The 25,270-nt window shown below is 45.8% G+C and overlaps 1 protein-coding gene across 4 annotated transcripts in view; it reads left to right on the top strand.

Annotated features, from left to right (window-relative positions):
- The first annotated feature begins 2,567 nt into the window (after nt 1-2,567).
- Nucleotides 2,568-25,270, top strand: part of TEC (tec protein tyrosine kinase) — a 93,850-nt gene continuing 71,147 nt past the window's right edge. For 3 of the 4 annotated variants that reach the window (XM_074992732.1, XM_074992731.1, XM_074992730.1), the window contains exons 1-2: nt 2,568-2,770; nt 23,618-23,800. In XM_074992732.1, coding sequence (XP_074848833.1) covers nt 23,663-23,800 — 138 coding nt within the window. In that variant the 5' untranslated portion in view covers nt 2,568-2,770; nt 23,618-23,662. Of the gene's footprint in view, nt 2,771-23,617; nt 23,801-25,270 lie in introns of those variants that run through there. The other variant, XM_074992734.1, reaches the window with a different exon arrangement.

The following is a 25,270-nucleotide window of genomic DNA, read 5'->3' as shown; positions in this document are numbered from 1 at the left end:
GCAACTCCTCATTGGCATTTGCCGAAGTGGCTCATTCCCATGCCCCTTCCAAAAGGAAGGGGCTAGTGTAGCCATGGCCAATGACTAATAACATCTGCTACGTCTACACTACAGAGATCTTTTGAAAAAAGCTCTTCTGAAAGAGCTTCTTTTGAAAGGGTGCATCCACACAGCCCTGACTCTTTCAAAAGAATGGGCCAGTAATCGAAAAATCAGATGCCATCAGGACTGCTCTTTCAAAAGAAGGATCCTGTGGAGCATCTACACATGTTTTCTTTTGAAAGAAGGCACCCTTCCTCAAATGGGAAAGGAAGAGAAATTTTGAAAGGCGCACCAGATTCTTTCGATTTAATTTTGAATGAACACTTTGTGTGTAGACGCTCCATGGGATTTTCTGAAAGAGCCCTCTTCTTTCGAAAGAGCTTGCTAATGTAGATGCAGCCATCTAATTTAGACAGAAACACCAAGACGCATCTTTTGTGATGCTCTCTGAAAACATTACCCCAATATGCAGCAGCAGTCAAACAAAGACAACAATGTGAGCTGCCCCAGAAAGGGGATAGAAAGTGAGAAAGAAAATATGCCACTATGTAAATCCATGTACACTCACATCTTGAATACTGTGTACAATTCTAGTTACCCCCCTCTTTAAAAAGATGGACAGAGTACAGAAAAGGGTTAAAATGATTTAGCAGTTTTAAAGTCCATAATTATAGGGTCACTGTGCCTGCCTCTTTCCCACTCACCAATTATTTTCTTTTAAAAAATGCCATCATGGTTACATTTTTTAGCTTTGCAAGATTTGAAGTCTTCCTTCTCTGTAGCATCAGAGAAAAAAAAAAGTTATTTTTTCCTTGAATGGACTTATAGGTAGTTTTGCTTCCTATGGTTGGCCTGGGTGAAGTAAGAGTGGTGAGTCACTATGGAAACATCATTTGCAAGCAGTAACTGAGAGAAGGTGAAATTCAACAGCAGTTACACAAGTGGCTTTAGCTGAGAATATAAGCATATATCTTTAGAACAGTCTAATGACACAGACTGGCATACAGCTATTGCCTGGTTATAACACCCTACCTACTTCCGTCACTTTTCCAACCCACATCTAGAACATGGACTTCCAAAAACAAACAAACCAAGCAACCCAACACAACTGGAAACATGAGTGTAAGGTGACCAACCATCCTGTATTTGGCAGGACGGTCCCATATTTGGGATGCCAAAAATGCGTCCCGACATATTTTTAAAAGGGACAAATCGTACTGTATTTAGACCCTCAGGGTCTGGGGGTGGGGCCGGGAGCGCCTGCGGCTGTTGGTTTCCTGGGGCTCCGGGCCACAAGCACCTGCGTGCTGCCGCTGACCCAGGCTGCTCCAGGTTGGGAGCACCTGTGGGCTGCTGCTACTACGGGGCTCCAGGCTGGGAGTGTCCACAGACCACTGCCTCCAGACCCCTGCTGCCACAGGGCTCCACCCCTGCTCCTCCACATCTCCCTGTCCCGTATTCGAGACAGGGAGATATGGTTGCTCTGAATGAGTGGCTTCCCTGAGTTCCCCAAGAGACCACAATCTAATTTATTATATAGTTCTTCCCCTTCGCGGTACAAGAGGTTTCCCAAACAAACTAAAGACAAAAGAGGTGCTTACCTCCCCTTGACGGAGAATGAAAGTAAATGGAAAAAGTACTCAAGCTCTTCATTACATCTTGGAAGATTAGCCTATCTACAAACACCATTTAAAAAAATTAAAATTAAGATCTGCCTCCAACCTCTTCTTTTAGTGATCCTAATTTGGTATCTGACCCATGCAGTCTCAGGGATCACAAAATACAAACATTTTCTCACCTTACTACTCAGGCCTTGCAATCTCCTATTAGTCCCTCCACCTTCCTGGAAAAGGGGGTTTCCCCTTTCAAGCTTCCCTTTCCAGATGAAACAAGCCTTACAGGTTTGCCTGGTTACTTCTGGCTGCTCTCAAAGGAACTCGTGAGCCATCTCCCTACTAGAGAGAGAATGTGTGCCCACACACAGGGCGAAACAGCTGATCCATACATTCCAAACAGAAGTGATCCCGATAGTTTACTGGGTTTTTTTTAAGTGACTGGTGGAAGAGTGTGGATCAGCACTGACTTCTGTGACGTTAACACCGCGGATTTTAATGGCTTGACACTCAGCCCCGAATTCAAAGACCTTCAGATGTTGGGGAAGTTCAGATTCTTGTTTGTTTCTACTTCCAAACCTCCTGATTCGGGGCAAAGTCTCGTTTCAACCGCAGCTTCCAACTTCTTCGCGCGCATAGGCAGCTCTGTAAGCGAACCCCAGCGAGGCTGGTTTTATGGGTGACAGACGGGGAGCGGGGAGGGACTGGACAAATGCTTTGGGAAGCTGCAGGCACACTGGGCACCTAATCGTTACGCCCTGTTCTGGGCCCTAAGCTTGCTCTGCACGAGCCTCCGCAAGCAGGTGCTGGCTGAGTCAGGCCAGAGTGAAGCTTGGCCGAGCCGGCGCTGCGCTGCACTGCGCGCAGGACACGGAAAGAAACGTGCAGCTTCCTTTTTCCTCGCGGCCGCCTCGCGAAAGGAAAGTGAGGGAGCCCCGCCAGGGGGCCGGGCCTCCCATGGGAGGAGGAAGAGAAGAGGGCGGCCATCTAACCGGTGACCTTCCCCCGGGAGGGTTACACTGCAAGGCGACCGCGCGGCGTAAGAGCGGCTCTCGGGCTCAGACGCTTCCCCGGGCCGGAGAAGCAGCGCCGTTCAGCTCCAGCCGCGCCCGCAGGTAAGGCTTGGGGGCGGCTCCTCTCCCGCCTACCGCTGCGGGGGGCAGCGGCGAGGGGCTTAGCTGCGGGAAGCGGGCACGCTGCACCCCCTGGCGGGAGCGGGGGAACTGCTCTGACAAGGGAGAAAGTTCTGCCCAGGCAGCTCCCAGTCGATGCTTCTCCTACCTAGGGCAGCCGTGACACCCACGCTGATCGCTGGCTGAGCCAGACCCAGGAGGGTTAATGCACTTAGCTACAGCTGCAGTAGGAGCTCTGCAGTAACCCCCAGTTCACGTTAACTGTTCGTGTGCCCCCCTCCTCTCGTAAGTGGGGAGAAGGGACTAAACAAGTACAGTAGTAAAATAAAAACTGCATCCCACCAGCCAATGGAAAAAGTGAGACAAATTTTCTGCCTGTCCTGACGGACTTCACGATCGTTTCGTAAGTGAACAGGGTCAAGAGAGTTTGCGCATTAGCAGATATTGAGAAGGGCGACACATCACAAATTGGGATGATTTAGATGGAAAAAGGCTTTTTTGTGTTTTAAAATCTCACTGCCACACCATCAGCAAGGACTAGAATTGTATACTGCCTATTAAGTTAGTTGATTTTAGGTATTGTGAATTTTTAAATTTTTTTAAGAAAGCCTTCAGAGACTTGAATGGTTGTTTACAGTGACTAAAAATTGAAATATGATGGAACTGATGGACAGTCTTGTCCTGCAACAGTGTATACAGTCAGTGAGATGTTATCTTCTAAGTAACTAATATGTTCACTGTAGAATTTTTCTAATCTATAGTAATTGTTAATCACTTTATAAAAAGGTGATTGACCAGTATTAATAGAACAAGAACTACTTCAGTGTGTATTGTTCATACAAGCCATAAAATGCTTATATCAAATATTTAAGACTCTTTTTAGAAGACAGACAACACAACTTTGTACTTCCTTACAGTCTAGAGAGATTGTGAAAAGATGTTTAACTTCTATTGGCTAGCCCTGTTTTGCTTGTTTTACTGTTTTTGTTTGCCTTTATTTTCTCTGCTACCTCTTCTTTCTGGCTGCTGAAATTTAAGCCTTAGTTTAAAAAAGCTGTAGCATGCATTTGTTTGTATAAATGTTCAGCATTAGTATTCAAACAAAAGTTAGCTCTGCTGCAGAAATGAGATTCAGATATGGAACAAACAGAGTGGTCAACACAGTAATATTCTGACATGGTGTGATAGGATACATTTTTGTAATAAAAAAGCTGATTTTTCTAGGTGGCCATTTCAAGGAGTGCCCATGCCTTTAAGAGCTGCTGTATGATTTCTTCCCCCCCACCCCAACCCCGACTATAGATGGGCATTATCCCTTATGTTTCAATCCCCAAACAAGGGGGAATTTGTATCCTGGGGATTAGTTCTAGTATATACTTAACTCTTAACCTATGGACTGAGTGGTCTAATGGATTCACTTTGTGTAAGTTGTCAGCAATCATGGCATACACAATACTTCATGTAATGTAAAAGACAGGATCCTTGTCCCCCTGCAGTAAATCATTGTGCTGCCACAGCAACAGAGACTAGAATTTGGTGTGTTTTGTCTTCATCCCAATGGAGAATGTACACACATGGGGCCAAATTCAATGGTTATGTAATTGGACACAACCCTCTGGAAGTAAATAGAATTGCATCTGCTTTACTAGTCTGGTAGACTTATTTATTGACCAATAGGTTTTATAATACCCCAAAGTAGGGAAGGGTGCATCAGTCTCAACCTGTCCTTCCCCTCTCCACCCTCAGTTTTTATTACAGATATTTCTGAAGAGAAATATGACAAAAACCATTTAGTTAACTGGAACTCACATCAGTCTTTTTTTTTTTTTTTGATAAAAAAGAACCAACAGGTGGTGAATGGTCTTTGATTGTCGTTTCTTACTGGTAATTCTAAATCACCCTCTGACTCAGGCTAAGCCTTTCAGACAGTTATTCACAGGAAGCATAAAAAAAGCAGAAGAAATCCATGTCATACAGAACTTGATCCAAAACTAAAACTATAAAAAACAGTACGTGCTGGTTTTATCACAGGAACAGATGGGTGCTACACACAAAGGCCGATAGTGGTCAGAAGGAAACATGACTTTGGAAAAAGAAAGGGGGTATCTTGGAAGTACATTGGGATGGACTGGCAGGAAGATAGGATGGGGTTCAGGGAGGATAAGTTACTCGCTGTAGAAGCCAACACAGAGAAGAGCCTGCTGTACTAAGCATGGTGGAAGAATCCCTAAAAAATGAGTGGTATATTAAAATGAAGCCTTGAGAAGAATTCTTGAATGTAGACAGGGTCTACACCTTTAATTACGTTACTCATGGTATGCATATAGTATCACCCAATGATCAAGGCATTTAGAGAAAAGATAAATCTTTGGGGGAAAAAAGTCACTAAGTGACAGATGACCCCCATCAGCAACTGTGGGTTACTGAACACAAGACTGAGGCACTATCAGTTTTATCTAATAAGATGTTTTCTGGTTAAGGGGGGGGGGCGGAAAAAAAAGTTTATCATCTGATGAAACCCTTAAGTTTCTCAAGGTCATTTCAGAAGGTCTTTTACATTTCTTGTTTTATGCATTTATACTAAGTTGTGCATGAAAAGGAAGTTCCTGGCTGTGGCAGGGTCTCCTGCCCCACCTTGCTCCCAAGGGAGCCAGAATCACTCTTAGGGCTCCACAGCCCCACTCAGACCTCTGCTCACAGAGAGGTGGGGGTAGGGGAACTTGGGCCTGCCCACTCCACCAGGCTCCAGCTCAGGGGTCCTGTTGGTAGTCAGTGTGCAACCCCACCACCAGCTCAGCAGGGATCCCCACCACAACACACAAAGTTCACAGGTTACCTTCTAAGTTCCCCCACCCTTAGCTACTTCCTGCCCCATTCCTGGTGTAGTCCTTCACCTCTGTTAAGGTCTTGCCCCGTTCCAGCCACTCATGCCATGGACTGCTGCTCCAGTGAAGACAGGCAGCAGTGGTGGCAGCCGCTGTCCAGTCAGCTGCTGTGGCTGCTCCTCAGGTGGCTATAACTCCCAAGCTTCTAGGGAGCTCCTTTTCCCCTGCCAGTCAGCCCCAACTACCTGGCTTCCCCAGCCTTTATACCTGGCCTACAGTTGGAGCATGCCCAGCAGCTCTGTTTTGCTTGTTTTACTTGGGGCCATTTCCATCCAATAGGTCTGCCTCTCAACCCACTGCTCAGTGTGGGGTTGGTACGCCCCATCACACCCCTGCTCAGTGTGGAGTTGGTACGCCCGTCCCACTGGCATTATCTTAGTTTTCAGCAATGCACTAGTAAATGGTTGAAATAACAACTGAAAATTCAATAGATTGGTTAGACTCTATAAATGGTAGATTATAATTCAGCATGGGATGTCTGTCTATTTTTATTAAGTTATTAATTATAAGGTTGGATATAACTACCTACATAACACAGGCAATAGGTCTGTCTTGAATTAATTTAATTTTGAACTAGAGTATTATCTTCTAGAAAAAAATCCAATCAAGATTTTAAAAATACAAGTGATAGAAAAATCTACCACAACTTTTGGTAATTTTTTCATTTTTTTAATTAACCTTGCTGTAAAAAATGTGCATCTTATTTTTTGTCAGAATTAATTTAGATATAACTTCCAGCAATTGGGTCTATTCAGTCCTTTGCTAGATTGAGGAGTCGTTTATTATGGAATTTTTGTCCCGCAGGCAGGTAGTTAAATTATGATCAAGTTGCCCCTCAACCTTCTATTTATTAAATTAAATAGATTGAACTTGTAGGCCTAGTTCCCCAAAGGCCCTTAGGTGCCTAAATTCCAGTTTTAAGCACCAGTAAGCAAGCCACAAAATGCTGTCTTGGAGGCTGCTTACCCCAGTAGACACCTACATTTATTTGCTGCCTGAGTTTTTGCTGAGATAGTGACCTAGGCACCTAAGTTTCTGCCTCAGAGTGTGTGCAGTGATGCCTCACTCTAGGCATCTGGATGCACACCTACCACCTTAGGTCTGATACAATCTTCAAACATCTATCTGACTTACAGAGCTCAGTCTGGTAGGGGATCTCTGAGTATGCCTACCAATTTGGGCCCCATTTAAAATCTGGCCAGAGAAAGCAGCACGGTGCCACAACCTTATTATTTTTAACTCATAATTTAGCACTCTCACCTGGGATGTGAGAGACCAGGTTTTGTCCAGCCCTGTGTCTGATGGATTTTAATAGGAGAATGATCTAACTGAGGGGGTCTCAAACTCCCAGACTGCAGGCTGGAGCAGCTGTGTAATCTGGTTTGGTAGTCCTGGTGGGCAGGGTGGGGGCACTATCCATTGCTGTCCCCCAAGCTCTGCCCTGTCCTGCCACTGCCCCACTCCCTCCCTCCCATGGAACCACATCACCCAGGGATGCAGCCTCAGGGATTATGGGAGAACCCTGGTGCAGGGTGGCAGCAGTGGTCAGGCTTTCTTGCACTCTCCGCAGCAGTGGGAGCTGCAAGGAAGTAGAGCAAGAGGGCTCTTCAAGTATGTTTCACTTCCCTATGGCTCCTACCACCACAGGGAGTGTAGGGGGGCCTGAATGTGGCTGCTGCCCTGCTCCAGGCCCCCTTGTAATTCCCTAGGCTGTGTCCCTGGGGGATGGGGTGCCATGAGGGGGAGGGGATTGGGCAGGTCTTTAGCAGGGAGTCAGTAAGAGACAGCCCCATCCCCTTGGTACTCCCAGGCCAGATTGCACAACTACTCCATCTGGAGATGGCCCACAGGCCAGGAGTTTGAGATCCCAGCTCTAACTACTGAAGTGCGGGATACTTTGTTGAGGTTTTCTCTCTCCAATTGGAGCTGCTCCATTTTGGATTTATAATTAAATTGTAAGGAGAGAAGGGGATCAGACCCTGGTCTCTTACCTCCCAGGTGGATCCCTCAGTCACTAAGTTTAGCTTCATACTCTCTCTCTGGCATAATCTCAGACTGAGTGTTCTAACTACTGGGTTCAGTGTTATAAGGTGGGCACCACAACCTACTCCTCCTCTGGCCATTTTGTATAGAATGACTTAGGTACGTCATGAGAAACAGCAGAGGCACCTGCCAGACTCCAAAAGGGGTTCCTGGTTGTGGATCACTACCAGAAACAAGCACGTTTTTGCAGCCTTATCTTTGTGTGACAAGTAGGGCTCAGGACACACCCCTTTTCTAGCTATCTTCCCAATGGGGTCGCTCAGGAAGATCCCCACCTTGGGCACTGGCTTTTGTGGACTGCATTTGCAGACGCTTATTTCTCTTGTCCCTTGTCCTTGTGTAGGGAATCTAGGTCTTTGTGAATCTCATTGTTCAGTACTTTTCTAGGCACTAGCAAGTTAGGCAATGCAATGCTCAGCTTAAAGTCATTTGTCGATCTAGGCTGTGGTGTCTGTCATTGTCATTCTTTATATCATTATAGTGGCTCTTCTCTGAACGTGCTTCAGTTTATCAACATCCTTCTTGAACTGTTGATAGCAGAAATGGACATAGTATTATAGCAGCATTCACACCAATGCCACATATAGACATAAAATAACCTCTTTACTCTTACTTTAAATTCCCCCATTTATACATACAAGTGTTGCAGTAGCTGTTTTAGCCACTGGGAAAACAGGACTGTATTCAGATGGCTGCTGCTATAGACACAAAATTTGTCTCTCATAAATTGTACCAATAACTTAAAAGGGTGGACCGATGATACAGAGGGAAAAAAACTGTAATTTGCAGAAACTGTTATAAAAATATACTCTGATAAAATGTGTGTCAATGGCATTGTTTTGCTGGTTTGATTACTGTATGTGGTATGAGGTTTCCAAATGTTTTTGGGTATGGTCCGATTTTTATAGAAGGGTAGAAAGATCAATGATTATGCTGTTTAAGTGCTGGCCTACAGAAATGGTTACATGAAGAGAAGGAAGTAGATTAGGGCCTAAAGTTTTATCAGCCTTAAGTAAAGAGATGATTCAAACAGTTTATCTTTGGTAGAAAGAATTTTTAAAAACTATTTACAAGTAGGGAGTTCCATCCCCATATCAATTTGAGAGGGCATTTTCTTCTGAAGATGTACTTCTTGCCCCAAATGTTGCTTTCAGTATGACATATATTTAATGTTCCCCAAAGTATCAGAAAGGTTTCATCATCCATTTATGTTCTTTGTCAACATAAAATTAGTGAGAGAACCAGCTGTGGAGATGTTACAGGAAATAACTTACCTGTTTCACAAGAGTGCAACAAGAATTAATATTTAATAGGTCAATTGCTGGTATGCAAACAACCGTCCTTAGAATTCCCAAAAGGATCAAAACTGCAGATTCTAGCTTATCAGTAGGGCCCTACTAAATTCAAAGTCCATCTTTGTCAATCTCACATATAGGATTTAAAAATAGTCAATTTCATTTTTTCAGCTATTTAAATCTGAAAATTCAGAATATTGTAATTGTATGGTCTTGACACAAAAAAGAACTGGGGGTGGGGGGGAAGTCACAAGGTTACGGTAGGGGGAACTGCAGCACTGCTACCCTTACTTCTGCACCACTGCTGGTGGTGGCCTGCCTTCAGAGCTGGGCAGCTGGAGCATGGTGGCTGCTAGCTGGTAGCTCAGCTCTGAAGGCAGACCTGTTGCCAGCAGCAGTGCAGAAGGAAGGATTGCATGCCATGGTGTGGGTTAGCCACCCCTACCTCTAAGCTTCTGCCTGCAGAACTGGGCCCTCAGTCAGCAGCAGTGGCTCTCTGCCACCTACCTCTGCATGCAGCAGTGGAGAAGTAAGGGTGCCATGGTATGCTATTGCACAGCCACTCAAACTTCTGCACTGGTGCTGATAGGGTGCTGCCTTCAGGACTGGGCACCTGGCAAAAAGTCACCATTGTTCACCCACCTAGCTCTGAAGGCAGTGCAGAAGTAAGGGTAGCAGTACCACAGCTATCCATAAAATAACCTTTTGACACCCCCCCAACTTCCTTTTCGGTCAGCACCCCTCCCCCAGTTGGAGAAAGGCTGGTTTGCCCCCAAAATCTGTATAATATCAGGTAAATGCACACAAGAGACCAGATTTCATGGTGGGGAGGCCAGATTTCCCAGTCTGTGTTGCATTTTTCAAGTCTGTGAATTTGGTAGGGCCCTCTTTATCAGTACAGATATTTTTTTACTTCTTCATCACCAGAACAGCACACAAGAAAAAGGGTCTTCTTCAACAAAGCTCACCAGGTTCTCCCAAATTTCACTTTTACTTACATTTTAACACTAGGCGGTCATGCTCTTCTGCTCAGAAGAAACTTGTAAAACAAGAAACCCTGCAAATACAGCAATTCTGCATTTGATTAAACTGTATGGTCAAATTGCACAGCTGATAAAATTCTTGCGGTTCTTATCTCAGTAGAATTAAGGGACTCTGCTCCCTGTAATCGTATGCTTCTCTAAATCCATAAAGTGCTATTACAGGGTGAGCTCATGGACATAAGCATGCATGCTTGTGCTAGCTCTCTCTTTCTCCTCTCTTTTGTGAATGGGAATAGGTCCCTGACAGTGAATGAACAAATAAAAATTAATTACTCAGATATGCAACAAAATCTTCTTATTAGTTCCAATGTATGTGGCTTTTTTCAGTTTTTTTGGTTTTGTTTGTTTTTGTTTTTAAATATCTGGGGCCCAGTAAGTGAATGATCTTCAGCACCATCTATTCTCACAGTAGTTTAACACTTGCTATCCAGATTCCTTAACTCTGCAGGTATGAAAAGGAAAACCTGCTTTGGTCTTGGTTTTATGTGGGTAGTTCCTGACAACTGTCCACGGCTTTCTGGAACCTAGATGAGGTATTTTCCCATCACACACACAAAGTTAATCTTATTACTGTGTTATTAGACAAATAAAAAGATCCTGAGTTTTAAGTTTGTACTATATTTTGTGTGCATTAACTAAAGATAGGTCTAAGCTGAAAAGCTCTGGGTGAAACTTTTCCATACTTTGTAAGGGTTTGGATCTGGCAAAATCAAGTATGACAGATTGCATCTAAAAGTACCATAGGAGAAACGCCAAACACAAAAGCTCAAAAATCATAAGTATGCCTGCAAAATTTAGTTGTTTATTAAACACATATTTTTTAACTGCTTCCTGATTTTTGAGCTCCCCTGCCCACTTCAGTTGTGTGTGTGATGTCTACACTACAGGTTATATGTCTACACTACAGCAATCCTTCGAAAGAAGTTCTTCCAGATGATCTCTTCCGAAAACACTTCTTTCAAAAGAGTGCATCCACACATAAATGCAGATCAAAAAAATGAATCTGCTGCTTCAAGAGAGAGTGTCTACACAGCTCCCGCTCTTTCGAAAGAATAGACCAGGGATTGAAAATCTGGCATCATGAGGACTGCTCTTTTGAAAGAAGGGGCCCCAGGGGTGTCTACATATATATATATTTTTTTTCCTGAAAGAATATTTTGGAAAAAGGCACTCTTCTTCATCTGGGAGAGGAAGAGGGCCACCGGAAAAAGTGCTGTGTTCTTTTGATTTCAGATTGAAAGACACTCTGCAGGTTCTTTCAAAAAAGGCCCCTTTTTTTTCTGAAAGAACTTGCTAGAATAGATTCAGCCTTAATGGTGCCAACTTCCACAATTTATATTGAGTAATATAAGTCTGGCCACTGATGGAGATTTCTCTAGAAGATGCAAGCAAGACTGGGGCTGTGTCTACATGTGCCCCTTCCTTTCAAAAGGGGCATGTTAATGAGCAGGTTCAAAAGATGCTAATGAGGCACTGCAATGAATATGCAGCACCTCATTAGCATAGTGGCAGCCGCGGCAATTCGAACATGCAGCTTTTCGAATCGCGCGCCACCCATAGAGACGGGACCTTCCGAAAGGACCCAGTTTTCGAAAGCCCTTCTTCCTATCTGGTGGGTGCCACTGTAATAAGCATTATATAGAACTATAGAACTGGAAGGAACTTTTAGAGGTCATCAAGTCCAGTCCCCCGCACTCATGGCAGGAACACACACCATCCCTGACAGGTGGGTGTTTAACCTGCTCTTAAAAAATCTTCAGTGATGGAGATTCCACAATGTCCCTAGACAATTCATTCCAGTACTTAACAACCCTTATAGGAAGTTTTCCTAATGTCCAACCTAAACTTCCTTGCAGCAATTAAAGCCCATTGTTTCTTTTCCTGTCCTCAGAGGTTAAGAACAACTATTTTTCCACCCTGTTCCTCATAACAACTTTTAGTTACTTGAAAACTGCTATCATATCCCCCCGTCATCTCTTTTCCAGACTAAACAAACCCAATTCTTTCAATCTTACCAGATATGTCATGTTTACTAGACCTTAGTTATATCTGGCCCTTCTCCAATTTGTCCACGTCTTTCCCAGAAACAGAGAATATAAAAAGAGAGTAAGAGACAGTACCTCCCTGAAGAGTTAGATTATAGTGCAAAATGTTATTTGTGAGAGTTGGTAGTCCTGCTTTAGCGGTTTTTTAAAACTATTATCCACCAGGCTAATTCTATATCAGTTTGTAGACTATTTACTGCTCACGCTGTAAATCACTTTAACAGGATCTTAAAAATTAAATTATAATACAGAGACTGAAATAATTCTTGGTATTGAAATAAGATTCTCTATCACCACTAAAGGTGTGGCACAGGCATAGCAGTGAAGAAAATTATTGTATATTTAAACATTAAATACTCTATGGCTGTGTCTACACTATAAAAATAACTTTGAAGTTGCTTACTTCAAAGTACAACTTTGAAGTAAGCAACTTCGAAGTTGAGCATCTACACACACCCTACTTCGAAGTTAAACTTTGTAGTAGGGCACTACTCCATTCCCAGGAATGGAGTAAGGAGTTTGAAGTTGGGTTCCCTACTTTGAAGTTAACTTTGAAGTAAGGGAAAATGCGTGTAGACTCTCTGCTGGCTACTTCAAAGTAGTAAAATGTTAACTTCGAAGTTAGTCCCTAGTGTAGACGCACCCTATATGTAGTATGTGAACACTAATATATGTGATTAGTATTTAAATTCATTTAATCGGCTGCAGCTGTTTTCTTTTTTTTTCACTTTTGTGCTCATAGCCCTATGAAGATATTCATGACATTTTTAAGGGGCAGAGCTTATTTCCAGTTCTCGAAGGTAAATTGCTCACTCACTGTGAACTAGACTAAAAGCAGGAAATTACTGAAAGTTATTTTTAATATAACAGATACATTAGAGCAGGGATTCTGAAGCTTTTTTTTTCTGGAATCCTCTTTGAAAATATTTCAGGCTTTGATGACCCCCCTATACCATGCCAGCCTTACTTCTGCCCTTCAGCTGGCAGGTGTGCTGCCCTCAGGGCTGGGCATATGACCAGCAGCTGCCACTGTAAGTAAGTAGAAGTAAGGGTGGGAATACCATAAGACTTCTCCCCACAACAGGTTTGTGTCCCCCTGTATGAGAAGTATGATGTTAGAGGAAGAGTTCAGGTGCAAAAACATAGAGCTGTTCAGAGTTGGGATAATCATAAGTTTATACATGTTATGGAGTTTTTACCTGTTAGGAGAAATAGCCAAAATTAGGATTGTATAGCCCAAGAAAAATAAGTAGTAATTCAGGTTTTAAGAATATGAGGTACAGGTTGGACCTCTCTGATCTGGCACCCTTGGGACCTGACCAGTGCCGGATGAGAGAATTTGCCAGATGATGGGAGGTCAATATTTTGTAGCACATTACTAATACTTCTGCTGCTTACTGGGCTCTTAGAAGACATGCAAGGATAGATGAGAGCTAAACAGCACCACAGAACACTGAGAGTCAGGACTGGTGTCTGTAAAAAACTATATAGGACCACGGGAAACTTGGCAACACCCAAGGTAAGTGGCATCCAGCTAACTAAAACCATGCTGGATTACAGAATTTGCCAGGTGAGAGAGTTGTGGATTAGAGAGGTTCAACTTGTATATTTAAAATCTGTTCAGTCCCTCCTTTTTACATTATTCCATAATATGAAAAGAAGAGGTTGCTATAAGTTAATAGTATGCATATATAAAACAAGAAGAAAATTACGTACATAATTACTTTCTCAAATCTTTGCAAGTATGGCAGTGAGTGTGGTGCTGCAGAAGGCACAAAATAAATCAATCAATTCTCAGCCCAAAGTGTTTCCCTTTCATGAGGGAAAATGAAGAAGGCACACAGAAGATCTGAGAGGGAAGAATAACTTGTATTCAGCCAGGGGAATGAACTATTGCAGGAGCTTATATTCAAGTCTTGTGGCTTTATTAACAAAGGATCAATATGAATTTAAGACCATTTGTAATTAAACATGATAAGATTAAGAGAACTCTCGTTGCATGTGCTCAAGTGTAAATTCTTCATTTCAGATTCCAAGAAAGAACTTCCCTGTTGTTTTGCCCCCAGTTTGCTCAGTGAATTATGGATACATTTTAACCTTGTATGGACCCATGTAGGATAGGCCACAGTTGGAGGCAGTATTCTGAGTATGATGAATCACTGGTCTTGTTTAATAGGTGACACGGAAGTGTTTCAGATTTCCTCTGTTTAAGAAGTGTTCTAATTTTCAGAATTATATTGACCATTTATGTATGCACTCTGGTACTGGAAAAATTTCTTTGAGTCTGGATCTGATACTGAGCTATTTTTAATTCCATTGTGACTGTTGTCTTGAATGGAGTTACAGGTTGAACCTCTCTAATCTGGAACTTTCTGGACCTGACCAGTGCTGCACAAGAGAATTTTCCAAACCACAGGAGGTCAACATTCCCTGCAGCATTACTGACATTTCCACTACTTACTGGGTTCTTAGAAGACATACCAATGTAAATTACAGCTAAATAACAGCACAGAACACTGAGAGGACTTTGGCTGTAAACAAACTTTATGGGACCATGTGAAACCTGGCCACACTCATGATAAGTGGTGGTCCAGCCAACTAAAATCATTCTGGATTATGGATGCTGCCGGATGAGACAGTTCCAGACCAGAGAGATTCAACCTGTACTTGAGATTTACACTGAAGTAAATGAGAACAGAACTAGGCCCTCTGTGTTCAGTGTATGACAGTGGAGTTCAAAGGCATGTCTTTATTGATTTACTCCAGTTCCTATAACTTACCACAAGCTTAAAAAATGCAGTAGTTATGAAGAAATTGGGACTCCACTACCTGGGAACATGTGTGTGTTTGTTTTGCCCCCACAAAGGACATAATGGGGCTTTCAGCATGAAACCCCACTCCATCTCAGAAAATCTGCAAGAGACAGAGTTTTTGCCCAGGTGTCCCTTTTCCTCATGGGTACAGTTTTAAAGTCTGAAAATTTGGCTGAATCATATTTTTGCTATTTAAAATAACTCATGTAAGAGAGGAGGGGGAGTTTCTGAGAGTCTTTGCTTTCATCAAAAGCAAACCAATGTGTGTTAACTTCTCCTTTCTGGCAGCATAAAATACACAAAATCTCCCTTTCTGCTTTTTTTTTTCTGTTTCCACTTTTCAAATCATATGATAGACTCTTTCGTAACAGCAGGTTTGCTCTATTTATACTTTTTTGTTTAAAGGTTTCATCACATACACCAGCATAAAGTGAGCACAGAGGCAGAAAGCTTTTATACTGCTTTTCGACGCTTAACTAACCAGTTCTGTAATTCTTACTGATGATGAGTGGTAGTTACTCAGGACTAATCCCACACTGGCTACTCATATGATGATTACTAGTAATTACTACTCTGTGTAGCTGTGTCTGCACGTAAGCGCCCTTTTGAAAGGGTGAAAATCGAAGTTCGGCTTTCGAAAAAGCGGCCATCGAAAGAGAGCACCTGCTGCCATTTTTCGGATCGGTGTTCCGATCTGCTCTTTTGAAGTGCCATCGAGATCTTTTGAAAGAGAGCGTCCACACGGCTCCAAGCCCTCTTTCGAAAGAAGGGAGGCAGGAAACGCTGCGGACGGGGTCCCATGGCCAACAAGCCCTTCCAGGGCCGCAGCCAGCCCACTCCTTTAAAGGGCCCCTCCCTCCGCCCTCTCCTCCACATGAGCCAAATGCTGTCCAGCCTGTCCCAGCCTGGCAGAGCCCACTCGTGCCCGCCATGGAGGCCCAGTGACAGCTCCTGCAGGAGGAAGCCTTCATCATGGATGCCCTGCTGGCAGTGCTGTGCACCCTCGCCGCAGCTGCACCCGAGCTCATCGGGTAGCTGCATGGTCCCCCCAGGGCCATAGGGCTCCCCCCACAGGGGCACCGCCGGGCACCTCCCCAGGTGCCCTGATGCCTCTGGACCCACCCCAGCAGCACTGACTGGTGGGAGCGTGTGGAGCTAGGGGAGTGGGGCGAGGACAGGTGGCTGCAGAACTTCCGCATGTCGAGGCAGACCTTCAACGAGATCTGCCACTGGCTCGCCCCTGCACTCTGGCACCACGACACCTGCGTGCGGCCAGCTCTCATCCTGGAGAAATCAGTCGCGATTGCCATATGGAAGCTGGCCACCCCAGACTCCTATCTCTCCGTGGGATAGCAGTTTGGGGTGGGCAAGACCACTGTCGGGGCTGTACTTATGCAGGTAAGGTGGGGCTGGGTGGGCGTGGGGGGGCTGGGGCAAGGGGAACCCTCCCCTGCAAGGGGCTGGATGGGGGAGGAGCTGGATGGGAGGGGGCGGGGGCTGCATGGGCCAGGGGCCAGATGGGAGGGGGCCAGAGTGGGCCCGAGGCGGGGGGCAACGGCCGCCACACCCGCACTAGAGCATGTGTCCCCCTTCCCCCTCTGCAGGTCGTCAGGGCCATTAACGCGATGCTGCTCCATAGGGTTGTCTGCCTGGGGGATGTGGAAAACACCGTTGCCGGCTTCCAGGACCTTGGCTTCCCGAACTGCATCGGCGCTTTGGACGGCGCACACATCCCCATCCGTGCCCCGCCACACAGCGCTGGCCAGTACGTGAACAGGAAGGGCTACCATTCGGTGGTGCTGCAGGCGCTGGTGGATGCGAGGGGCTGGTTCACTGACCTCTAAGTGGGCTGAGCCAGCTGCACCCACAATGCCCGGGTCTTCCCGAACTCCGGCCTCTGCCGCTGCATTGGGGCCGGCACCTTCGCCCCCCAGAGAGAGATCCCCGTGGCGGAGGATGTCACCATGCTGCTCTGCATGGTGGCAGATGTGGCGTACCCCCTGCAGCCGTGGCTCATGAGGCCCAACACGGGACACCTCGACCTCACCCGGGAGGTGTTCAGTGAGCGCCTCAACAATGCCCTCAACGTGGTGGAGCGGGCCTTCAGGCATCTAAAGGGGCAGTGGAGGTGCCTCCTCACAGGCTGGAGATCGGGGTCCCCAACGTGCCCCAGGTGGTGGGCGCCTGTTGCATCCTCCACAACATGGTGCAGGGAAAGGGGGAAGCCTGTGTTCCCGGGCGGGGGGGCCCTCCGGCTGGTGCTGTCTATGAGCAGCCAGGCGTCGCCTGCATCCGCCAGGCCCACCGGGATGGCCACTGCATTCGGGAGGCTCTCAGGCAGGCCTTTGCCGATGGCCACCTCTGACCTGCACGCATGCCCACATCCGTCACCCACCATCCCTCCCACCCTCACCCCCACCAGCACCGCACCCACCAGCCACTGAGGAGCACAGCACGGAGTGGTGAATAATAAAGAAACGTTTATATAACTTGGGTGTTCGTAAATAATATGTTCAGGGAGAAGCCTAACTTGGAAGGGGGAACCTAACTCGGAGGTGGGGGGCGGGGGGGAACCTAACTTGGAGGGGGGCGAGGTGCTCATTCCGGGGCAGGGGTGGTGGGCTGCGAACCCTGTCGGCCCCTGGAGCCCCTGCCCCCCCCTCCGGGTGCGAGGTCCCTGGCAGCAGGCGAGGATGCCAGTAGCACCAGCAAATATTGCCGGTGGGTGGGCCTGGTGGGGGCAGAGGGGGCAGGCTCGTCAGGGGCAGAGGGAGCAGGCTTGGTGGGGGCTGAGGGGGCAGGGCCAGCAGGGGGAGACACTGGGGGGGCCAGGAGGCAGGCCACAGCGTCCGTGTGCTCCCACACAGCATGGCCAATGCCCTCAAGGGTGTCCAGCAGTCTGTCCCAGGCCGCCCTCCTCCACTCCATGTCAGCTCAGGCGAGCTGGAGGTGCTCCTCGGCCACCTTGGCCTGGCGCTGGGTGGCTGGGTCTTGCTCGGGCCTCCGGGGGGCCCTCCGGCCACGGCCGCGACGGCACGCTGCCTGGGGTGGAGTGCAGACACCGCCAATGGCTGCGGGCAGGCTCTCCTGGATGAGGGATGGCGCGGGGCTCTCCTGGCCCACGGATAGTGGGGCTGTGTGGAGAGGAGGAGAGCATGTCAGTGTTGTGGCCTACCCGCCTGAGCCCACCCCATGGGGCCCCCGCCCCCTCCAAGGGACACTGACCCCTCCAGGCAGCACCAACCGGCCCCCCTCTGGGACTGTGCCTCCCAGCCTGGGTGTGATTCCAGGGGTCTCTCCTGCAGGTGGCCCTTCCCGGCCTGCAGTGCGCAGGCCCCAGGCACCGTCTGGCCACCACCCCTGTGCGGTTTACTGCACTGCCCACTGGGGGTGGGTGCTGGGCGTTGCTGATGTGGCACCGCGGGGTGCCGCATCCCATGTGGGGGCTGGCCTGTGTGCAGCCCGGGACCACCGGTTCTGTGTGCAGGCACCTAACCATTGTGTTGCCCCCACCCTGTGGAGTAGGTGTGCACCCCTCCTTGGACGTACCAGAGGGTCCCTCGGTGACATCCGGAGATGTCCGGCCCTCGGTTGCCCGGCTGGAAGAGCGGGAGGGGATCACAATGGTCAGTTTCCCCTCCTTGCTCGACCGGTCCGTGGTCCCCTCGCCCTCCTGGGTCCCTAGTCCAGGCTGCTCCTCCTCCTCCTCCGGCTGCAGCTCCTCCCCGGAGGTGTCCAGGAAAGCCACGGGGGGGTGAACTCTCTTGGGGCCCCAGGATGCTCCGTAGCTCCCTGTAGAAGGGGCACGTCACTGGTCCTGCCCCGGAGCATCCGGCCTGGTCCCTGGCCCGGGCATATCCCTGGCGCAGCGCTTTTACTTTGGAGCGTACCTGCTCCATGGTACGCTCCGGGTGGTCCGTGGTATGGAGGCCCTGCGCCAGGCAGCCAAAGGCTGCGACATTGTGCCGCTTCACGCCCATGTGGCGCAGAACCTCCTCGTCCTGCCAGAGGCCGAGGAGGTCTCACAGCTCTCACTCCATCCATGAGGGAGCCCTTTTTTTTTTTCTCTCCCTGGGAGCCTTGCGGGGGATTGCGGGGGGGGCTGGCTGCTGGCCATGAGGGTGCTGGAGTGTCAGGCTGGAGTGCGTGTGCAGGCTGCTCCTAGCACACTCTCAGCTTCCTGCCACAGGTTTCCTGCATGCATGCGGCTTTAAGGCAGCCAAACGCAGGGACCATAGAGCCCCGCTGCTGCCGGCTGGAGCGGCCCCACACTCCAGTTGATTGGCACCATGGAGGACCTGTATTTCGAAAGAGCAGACTGTGGAGTGTCTACACGTGTACTCTTTTGATTTATTATTTTGAAAGGGAGCGATCTTCCTGATACGGGATCGGGGTTCAGATTTTGAAGTCTGTGCCCCATTCTTTTGATTTTCTTCCAAAAGACAGGTTTACACGTGTGGATGCTCCTACCGCTCTTTCGAAAAAGGGCCATTTATTTTGAAGTTTTTTGCATGTGTAGACACAGCTTGTGAGTGTAGGTTGTGGATTTGGGATCAGAATTGTGATATACTATTTTTACATACTATGAAATTGCGCCCATTGGAGCTCTCTGCTTCAAAGGCCTTACATTGAAGCAGGGCCGTTTACATAATTTCAGTTCATATTACATAATATTTTTATAATGGTTACAGCACTGGGACTGCTATGAGTTGGACTGATGGGACTTTTAAACAATTCATTCGTCTGATTCTGTGGTAACACAAAGGCTAGAGAAGAGCAGTTGTATAGGCTGGAAGAAGGAGATATATTAAAAAACATTTTTTCTAGGTGGGAGCCCATTAGTTAAGCATAGTGGCTTTTCACCAGAGAAAATCAATTAGCATATAAATGTCCTACTTAAGGTGGAAACAAAACTTGGAAAATACAGAATTTTACAGGATTTATTTTTACCTTTTGCTATTTTGGCAGGCGACATTCAGATTTGTGTCAAATATTTTGCTGTTAACATTTGAGATTTCTGGTGAAAAGTTTTATTTATAGACCTCCACTGGTTTTATGACCCACTCTGTCAGACTTCTTGATGCATAGTGTGGGTCAAGATGAAGTAAAGTCCTTGGTACAGTAGGACACTTCTTCAGTTGGTATGAATATTTTAAGTGTTCACCACCAAGTTTATAGTGATTAATTGTTTCAATGAGAGACTATAATTCAGTGATTGGGAATGGGAGTAGGAGATCTGGGTTCCAGGATGAAGTCTGCTTCTGACTCATAAAGTGATGCCAGTCAGATTACTCAACCTCTCCATGTCTCTTCTCCATCTGGAAAAGGGGGATGCTGATATAGATCTTTATAAAGAGCTTTTCTCTCTGCAGATGACAGGTGCTGTATAAGTGTTAAATACTGTTAGATTGACAGATTTAGGAGAAAGGTTTAAACCTATTAGTATTTGTTATGAGGAACCAAATAAGCATGTTTTGATGCCATGCAAGATAGTGTTTCCTGTAAGCTGAGTGCTTAGGCAGCCACCCAGGAGAGATTCTGGTGTGCCCAGCTAATTAGCCAAGCATCCAGTGTTGCCCACAACCAGAAGCATGTATTTCGATGGTGGTGCACATATGCACGTCTTTGGGCAAGTAACAAAATTTATTCCACCGATGGAGAGAAAAATTAGAGGGAACACTGATGCCAGTGCACTTGCATGTCTGCCTTATGTGAAGTTGCCACATTATGTGGATTGACACAAAATTCTGGCACTTACAATAAAGTTGGAAAGTATTAGCTTGATTTTTTTCAGAGTTGTTGAGTGCCACAGCTCCCACTGACCTCTGTGGTAGTTGTAGGTACTCACCAACTCTGTTGCTACCATGTGAGATAGGCTGGGAGGAAATATGACAGATCCTTTCCAAGTTATGAAAATCTGGAAGGGTGGGACCCCGAAACTCACAACTGACTGCAACAAGATGAGTCATGTGTCATCAGAGGCCAGTTTCAGTTTCTAAACAATGATTTATTAAGTAATAGAATGCTTGGAGGAAGTTGCAGAAGGAAGAATTTAAAACCTGCAGTGTAGCACACATATTTTGGTTACTTACAGCTAAATTTGATTGTGTTGGACACTCTTCTAAGAAGTATTACAATTCTGAAAAAGAAAAGTTTCAAAACAATACATCAGGATTTAGTTATGTTGACTCTTATTTTTAGTAATGGTAGTTGTAAATAAAAAGCCCCACTGCCTGAAAACTGTAACGTTATGTATTCAGCTAAAGAGTCAACAGTAAAACCTGGCAAGCTCCTCAAATGATAATATAGTAAAAGCGCAGTTATCCAGCATCCAGATAACAGGCACATGAGTGAGCCAGCATGCCACGGCTGGCTGCTGTGGAGCTGGTTGCATGGGTGCGGCCAGCTGCCACAGGGACCAACTGGCTGGGGCTGGCCGACCAGCTTGCGGCAGCAAGGCCAATATCTGGCACCCCCAGTTCCCTGAGTGTGCTGGATAATAGAACTTTTACTATATATTGTTAGAATTATGAGAGTAGGGGAGTAGTTTCCTAATTATAATTATGTGAATTTAAGATTTTTTTAGGAAAATAACCACCAGTAGCAACCAAATGTGGTGTTTCTACAACATTGATGGTGATGGATTTTTTTAAAAGAAAGATGCATTGTCTTTTTTAATCTTATTTCTGTCAAAAGCATATGGGTTTTATTTATTTATTTATTTATTTTTGTGATTTAGGGCTGACTTGTCTTGCTATAGTGATGGCAGGCAATAAAGAATGTTTGTATTTTCTTGCCTATCAACTCTATGCCTCACCCCTTTTTCTTTTTTTCTTTCTTTTCTTTTTTTTTTCTTCCATAAAAGGAGTGTGAAACTAAATCCCCAAATTTGGTGCCTGAGTAAGTGATGTGAGCAGAACAGAAAAGTACAAGCTATCACAATCTTTCTTCACCACAGGAAAACAGTTTGATCAGATGATCAGCAAAATGAAATTTGTAGATGTATGTCTGTGCATGGCATGCGAGTGTGTGTGAGAGACAAAGATAGGGAGAAAAATCTTGTTACTTATATTTAGTCAGATACGTATTTATGTATTTGTAAGAATATAAAAGTACTACTTCAACATTTGTTATCTTTTAGATGCTAATTGTAACCTGTTTTCATAATTTTAAAATTTGTATATAAATCCCTAAACTTAAGTTTATAAAAGGTGCACAAATATGCAGTATTTTGAGAGGATGTGGTAGGATAGGGTCTGCAACCTGCAGCTCTGGAGCCACATGTGGCTCTTTAAGGTCTTCTTTGTGGCTCCTGTCACTATAATTACAAGTGGAAAAAAAACCCTCCTGATTATTTTCATTATTTTGCTGAACATCTAAATCCCAACAATGAATAAATTCATATCTAAATAGCAAACAATATGGATATGTCTACATTAGCCTCTTCTTTTTGAAAGGGGCATGGTAATGAGCGAGGTTGGAAGATGGTAATGAGGACCTGCCATGAATATGCAGTGCCTCATTAGCATAATGGCAGCCACAGCAATTTAAAAGTGCTGCTTTCCCATCGTGCACTGCCACTGTAGACAGGGGCTTTTCAAAAGGAACCCCCCAGTCTTTGAAAGTCCCTTATTCCTAAAACCAAATAGGAATAGGACTTTCGAAGATATGGGGGTCCTTTCAAAAGGCCCACATCTACACAGGCTGCGCGCGATTCCAAATTGGCACTTTTGAATTGCCGTGGTCACCATTATGCTAATGAGGCACTGCATATTAGTGGCAGCACCTCATTAGCATCTTCCGACCTCGCTCATTACCATGCCCCTTTCAAAAAGAAGGAGCTAGTGTAGACATATCCTATGTGATCTTGAAATGTTGAACAACTCCCCCTTTAATATGTGCAGTGCATTGTGGGATACGTGTGGGGGCTGGTCTTAAAATAGGGATTACAAAAGGTATACTTTGACATTATTTATTGAAGACCGTCTTGTATACGTATGCACTGCAGATCTTGAGTTATTGAGATTTTTATTGAATTGAAAAAATGGCTCTTCTTGCTCTTTTGGGCTACGTCTACACGTGCCCCAAACTTTGAAATGGCCATGCAAATGGCCATTTCGAAGTTTACTAATGAAGCGCTGAAATGCATGTTCAGCGCTTCATTAGCATGCGGGCTGCTGTGGCGCTTCGAAATTGATGCGCGGCGCGTCCAGACGGGGCTCCTTTTCAAAAAGACGCCGCCTACTTCGAAGTCCCCTTATTCCCATCTGCTCATAGGAATAAGGGGACTTCGAAGTAGGTGGCGTCCTTTCGAAAAGGAGCCCCGTCTGGACGCGCCGCGTGGCGACAAGGTGCGTCAATTTCGAAGCGCCGCAGCAGCCCGCATGCCCGCATTTTTTTTTTCCTGTCAGTCAGGTGTAGCCTTTGGGGTCCTGGAAATGCGCCAGTTTAGTTCTCAGTTGAACAATGTTTTAACATTCCTGTCTAATATTTAACTTTCATTTATTTCTGGTCTGTTGGGTCTAAGTTATATTTTCCCAGGTTTTCAGGTGGCTCCATTTAAGAGAACCCTCCCTTTACAGTGCAACAGTACAAACAGCCTATCATAATCTGTAGGCCTGAGGTTTTTTTTGTTGTTGTTTGTTTGTTTGTTTTTTCACCCAAAACTCTACCATAGTATAGTAAACCTTTTTCTTTCTTTACAGGACTTGTTATTCAATGGCTGGAAACAGAGATAACAAGTGGCTGAAATGAGTATGAACAGTATCTTAGAGGAGATTCTGATTAAAAGATCACAACAGAAGAAAAGGACTTCTCCCTTAAATTACAAAGAGAGACTGTTTGTGCTAACAAAATCAATGTTGACATACTATGAAGGTCGAGCAGAGGTAGGAGATAAAGTTTTATATTCCATTGCCTTTGTTCTTCATTGAGAAAAATGCTTGCTTTTTGTATTGCTGTTTTTCTTCCTGCTGTATATTGTACCTTGTCTGTTCTGGGAGCTGTGATGGCTGTGGGTGTCATCATCTGTAGTTTCTGTGACCAATAATATAGATATATGGAGGCTTTACTGATCAATCCATTACAAAGAAACATAAACAAGGATTTATTCAATGTCTCTGTCAACTATTAATCCCTAAAATTATTTTAATATTCTTTCTGAGAAGTATTTGAACCAGGATGATGATTCCAGCCCCCTGAGTACTGTGTTAGAAAGGCCTAAGCTACAGTAGGAAGTTTTAATGGTACCCCTTTTCCTACAGCAGTCCTCCGCAACTGGTGTTCCACAAAGCAGCACTTAGGCTGTGTCTACACTGGCACAAATCTTCGAAATAGCCATGCTAATGGCCATTTCGAAGATTACTAATGAGGTGCTGAATTGAATATTCAGTGCCTCATTAGCATTAGGACGCTTCCAGCCACGGTGCTTCAAACATGCTACTTTCAAATGCGCGCAGCTCGGTGCAGGTACGTGGCAGTCCTTTTTGAAAGGATCCCACACATTTCAAAATACCCTTATTCCGCTTAGCTGAACGGAAAAAAAGGATTCCAAAATGCGCAGGGTCCTTTTGAAAAGGACCCCTGTGTAGCGGCACCAAGCCGCAGGAGTTCGAAAGTGTCCTAATGCTAATGAGGTGCTGAATATGCAATTCAGCACCTCATTAGTAATCTTCAAAATGGCCATTAGCACGGCTGTTTCAAAGATTTGTGCCAGTGTAGACACAGCCTTAGTGTGCTGTCAAATTATGAGGAAAAAAATTTTCAAATTAATTGAATAAATCAGGGGTGGCCAACCTGCAGCTCTCAAGTCGCATGCAGCTCTTTGAGCCATTAAATGCAGCTCCTCCTCGGAGCTACATGCCAGGCGTGCCATCCACCGCTTTGCACATCCGCCCCACCACTTGGTGGGAGAAGCACGTGGCAGTGGTGGCTTTGGGGCAGCAGTAGCAACAGCTCTGGCGAGTCACTGGCATTGAGTTACAGCACGGGTGGGTGGGTGTGTGCGCACATGCGCTGGGAGTGCCTGGTTCTGGCAAGGGGTAATCTACTGTACAACTCCATGTCACAGACTTAACTTCCTTTTGATGTAAACAACACAAGGGGCTTGTCTACACTTGCCCCCAGCTTCGAAGGGGGCATGTTAATCAGGGCGATGGGAGATTTCTAATGAAGTGCAGTGGTGAATACACAGCACTTCATCATGCTAATTCTCCCCCACGGCAACATCCAAGTGTCCTGTAGGGTAAAGGCACTTTGAAGTTGCCCAGGCACTTCGAAGTACCGGCTGGTTAGCCACAGCTAGATGCATGCTGACACTTCAAAGTTTGATGCTTCGAAGTTGCTGCAGGGGAGAATTA

The sequence above is a fragment of the Carettochelys insculpta genome, chromosome 4 (genome assembly GCF_033958435.1).
Source record: "Carettochelys insculpta isolate YL-2023 chromosome 4, ASM3395843v1, whole genome shotgun sequence".
Lineage (NCBI taxonomy): Eukaryota > Metazoa > Chordata > Testudines > Carettochelyidae > Carettochelys > Carettochelys insculpta.
This window is presented reverse-complemented; position numbering and strand designations above follow the sequence as displayed.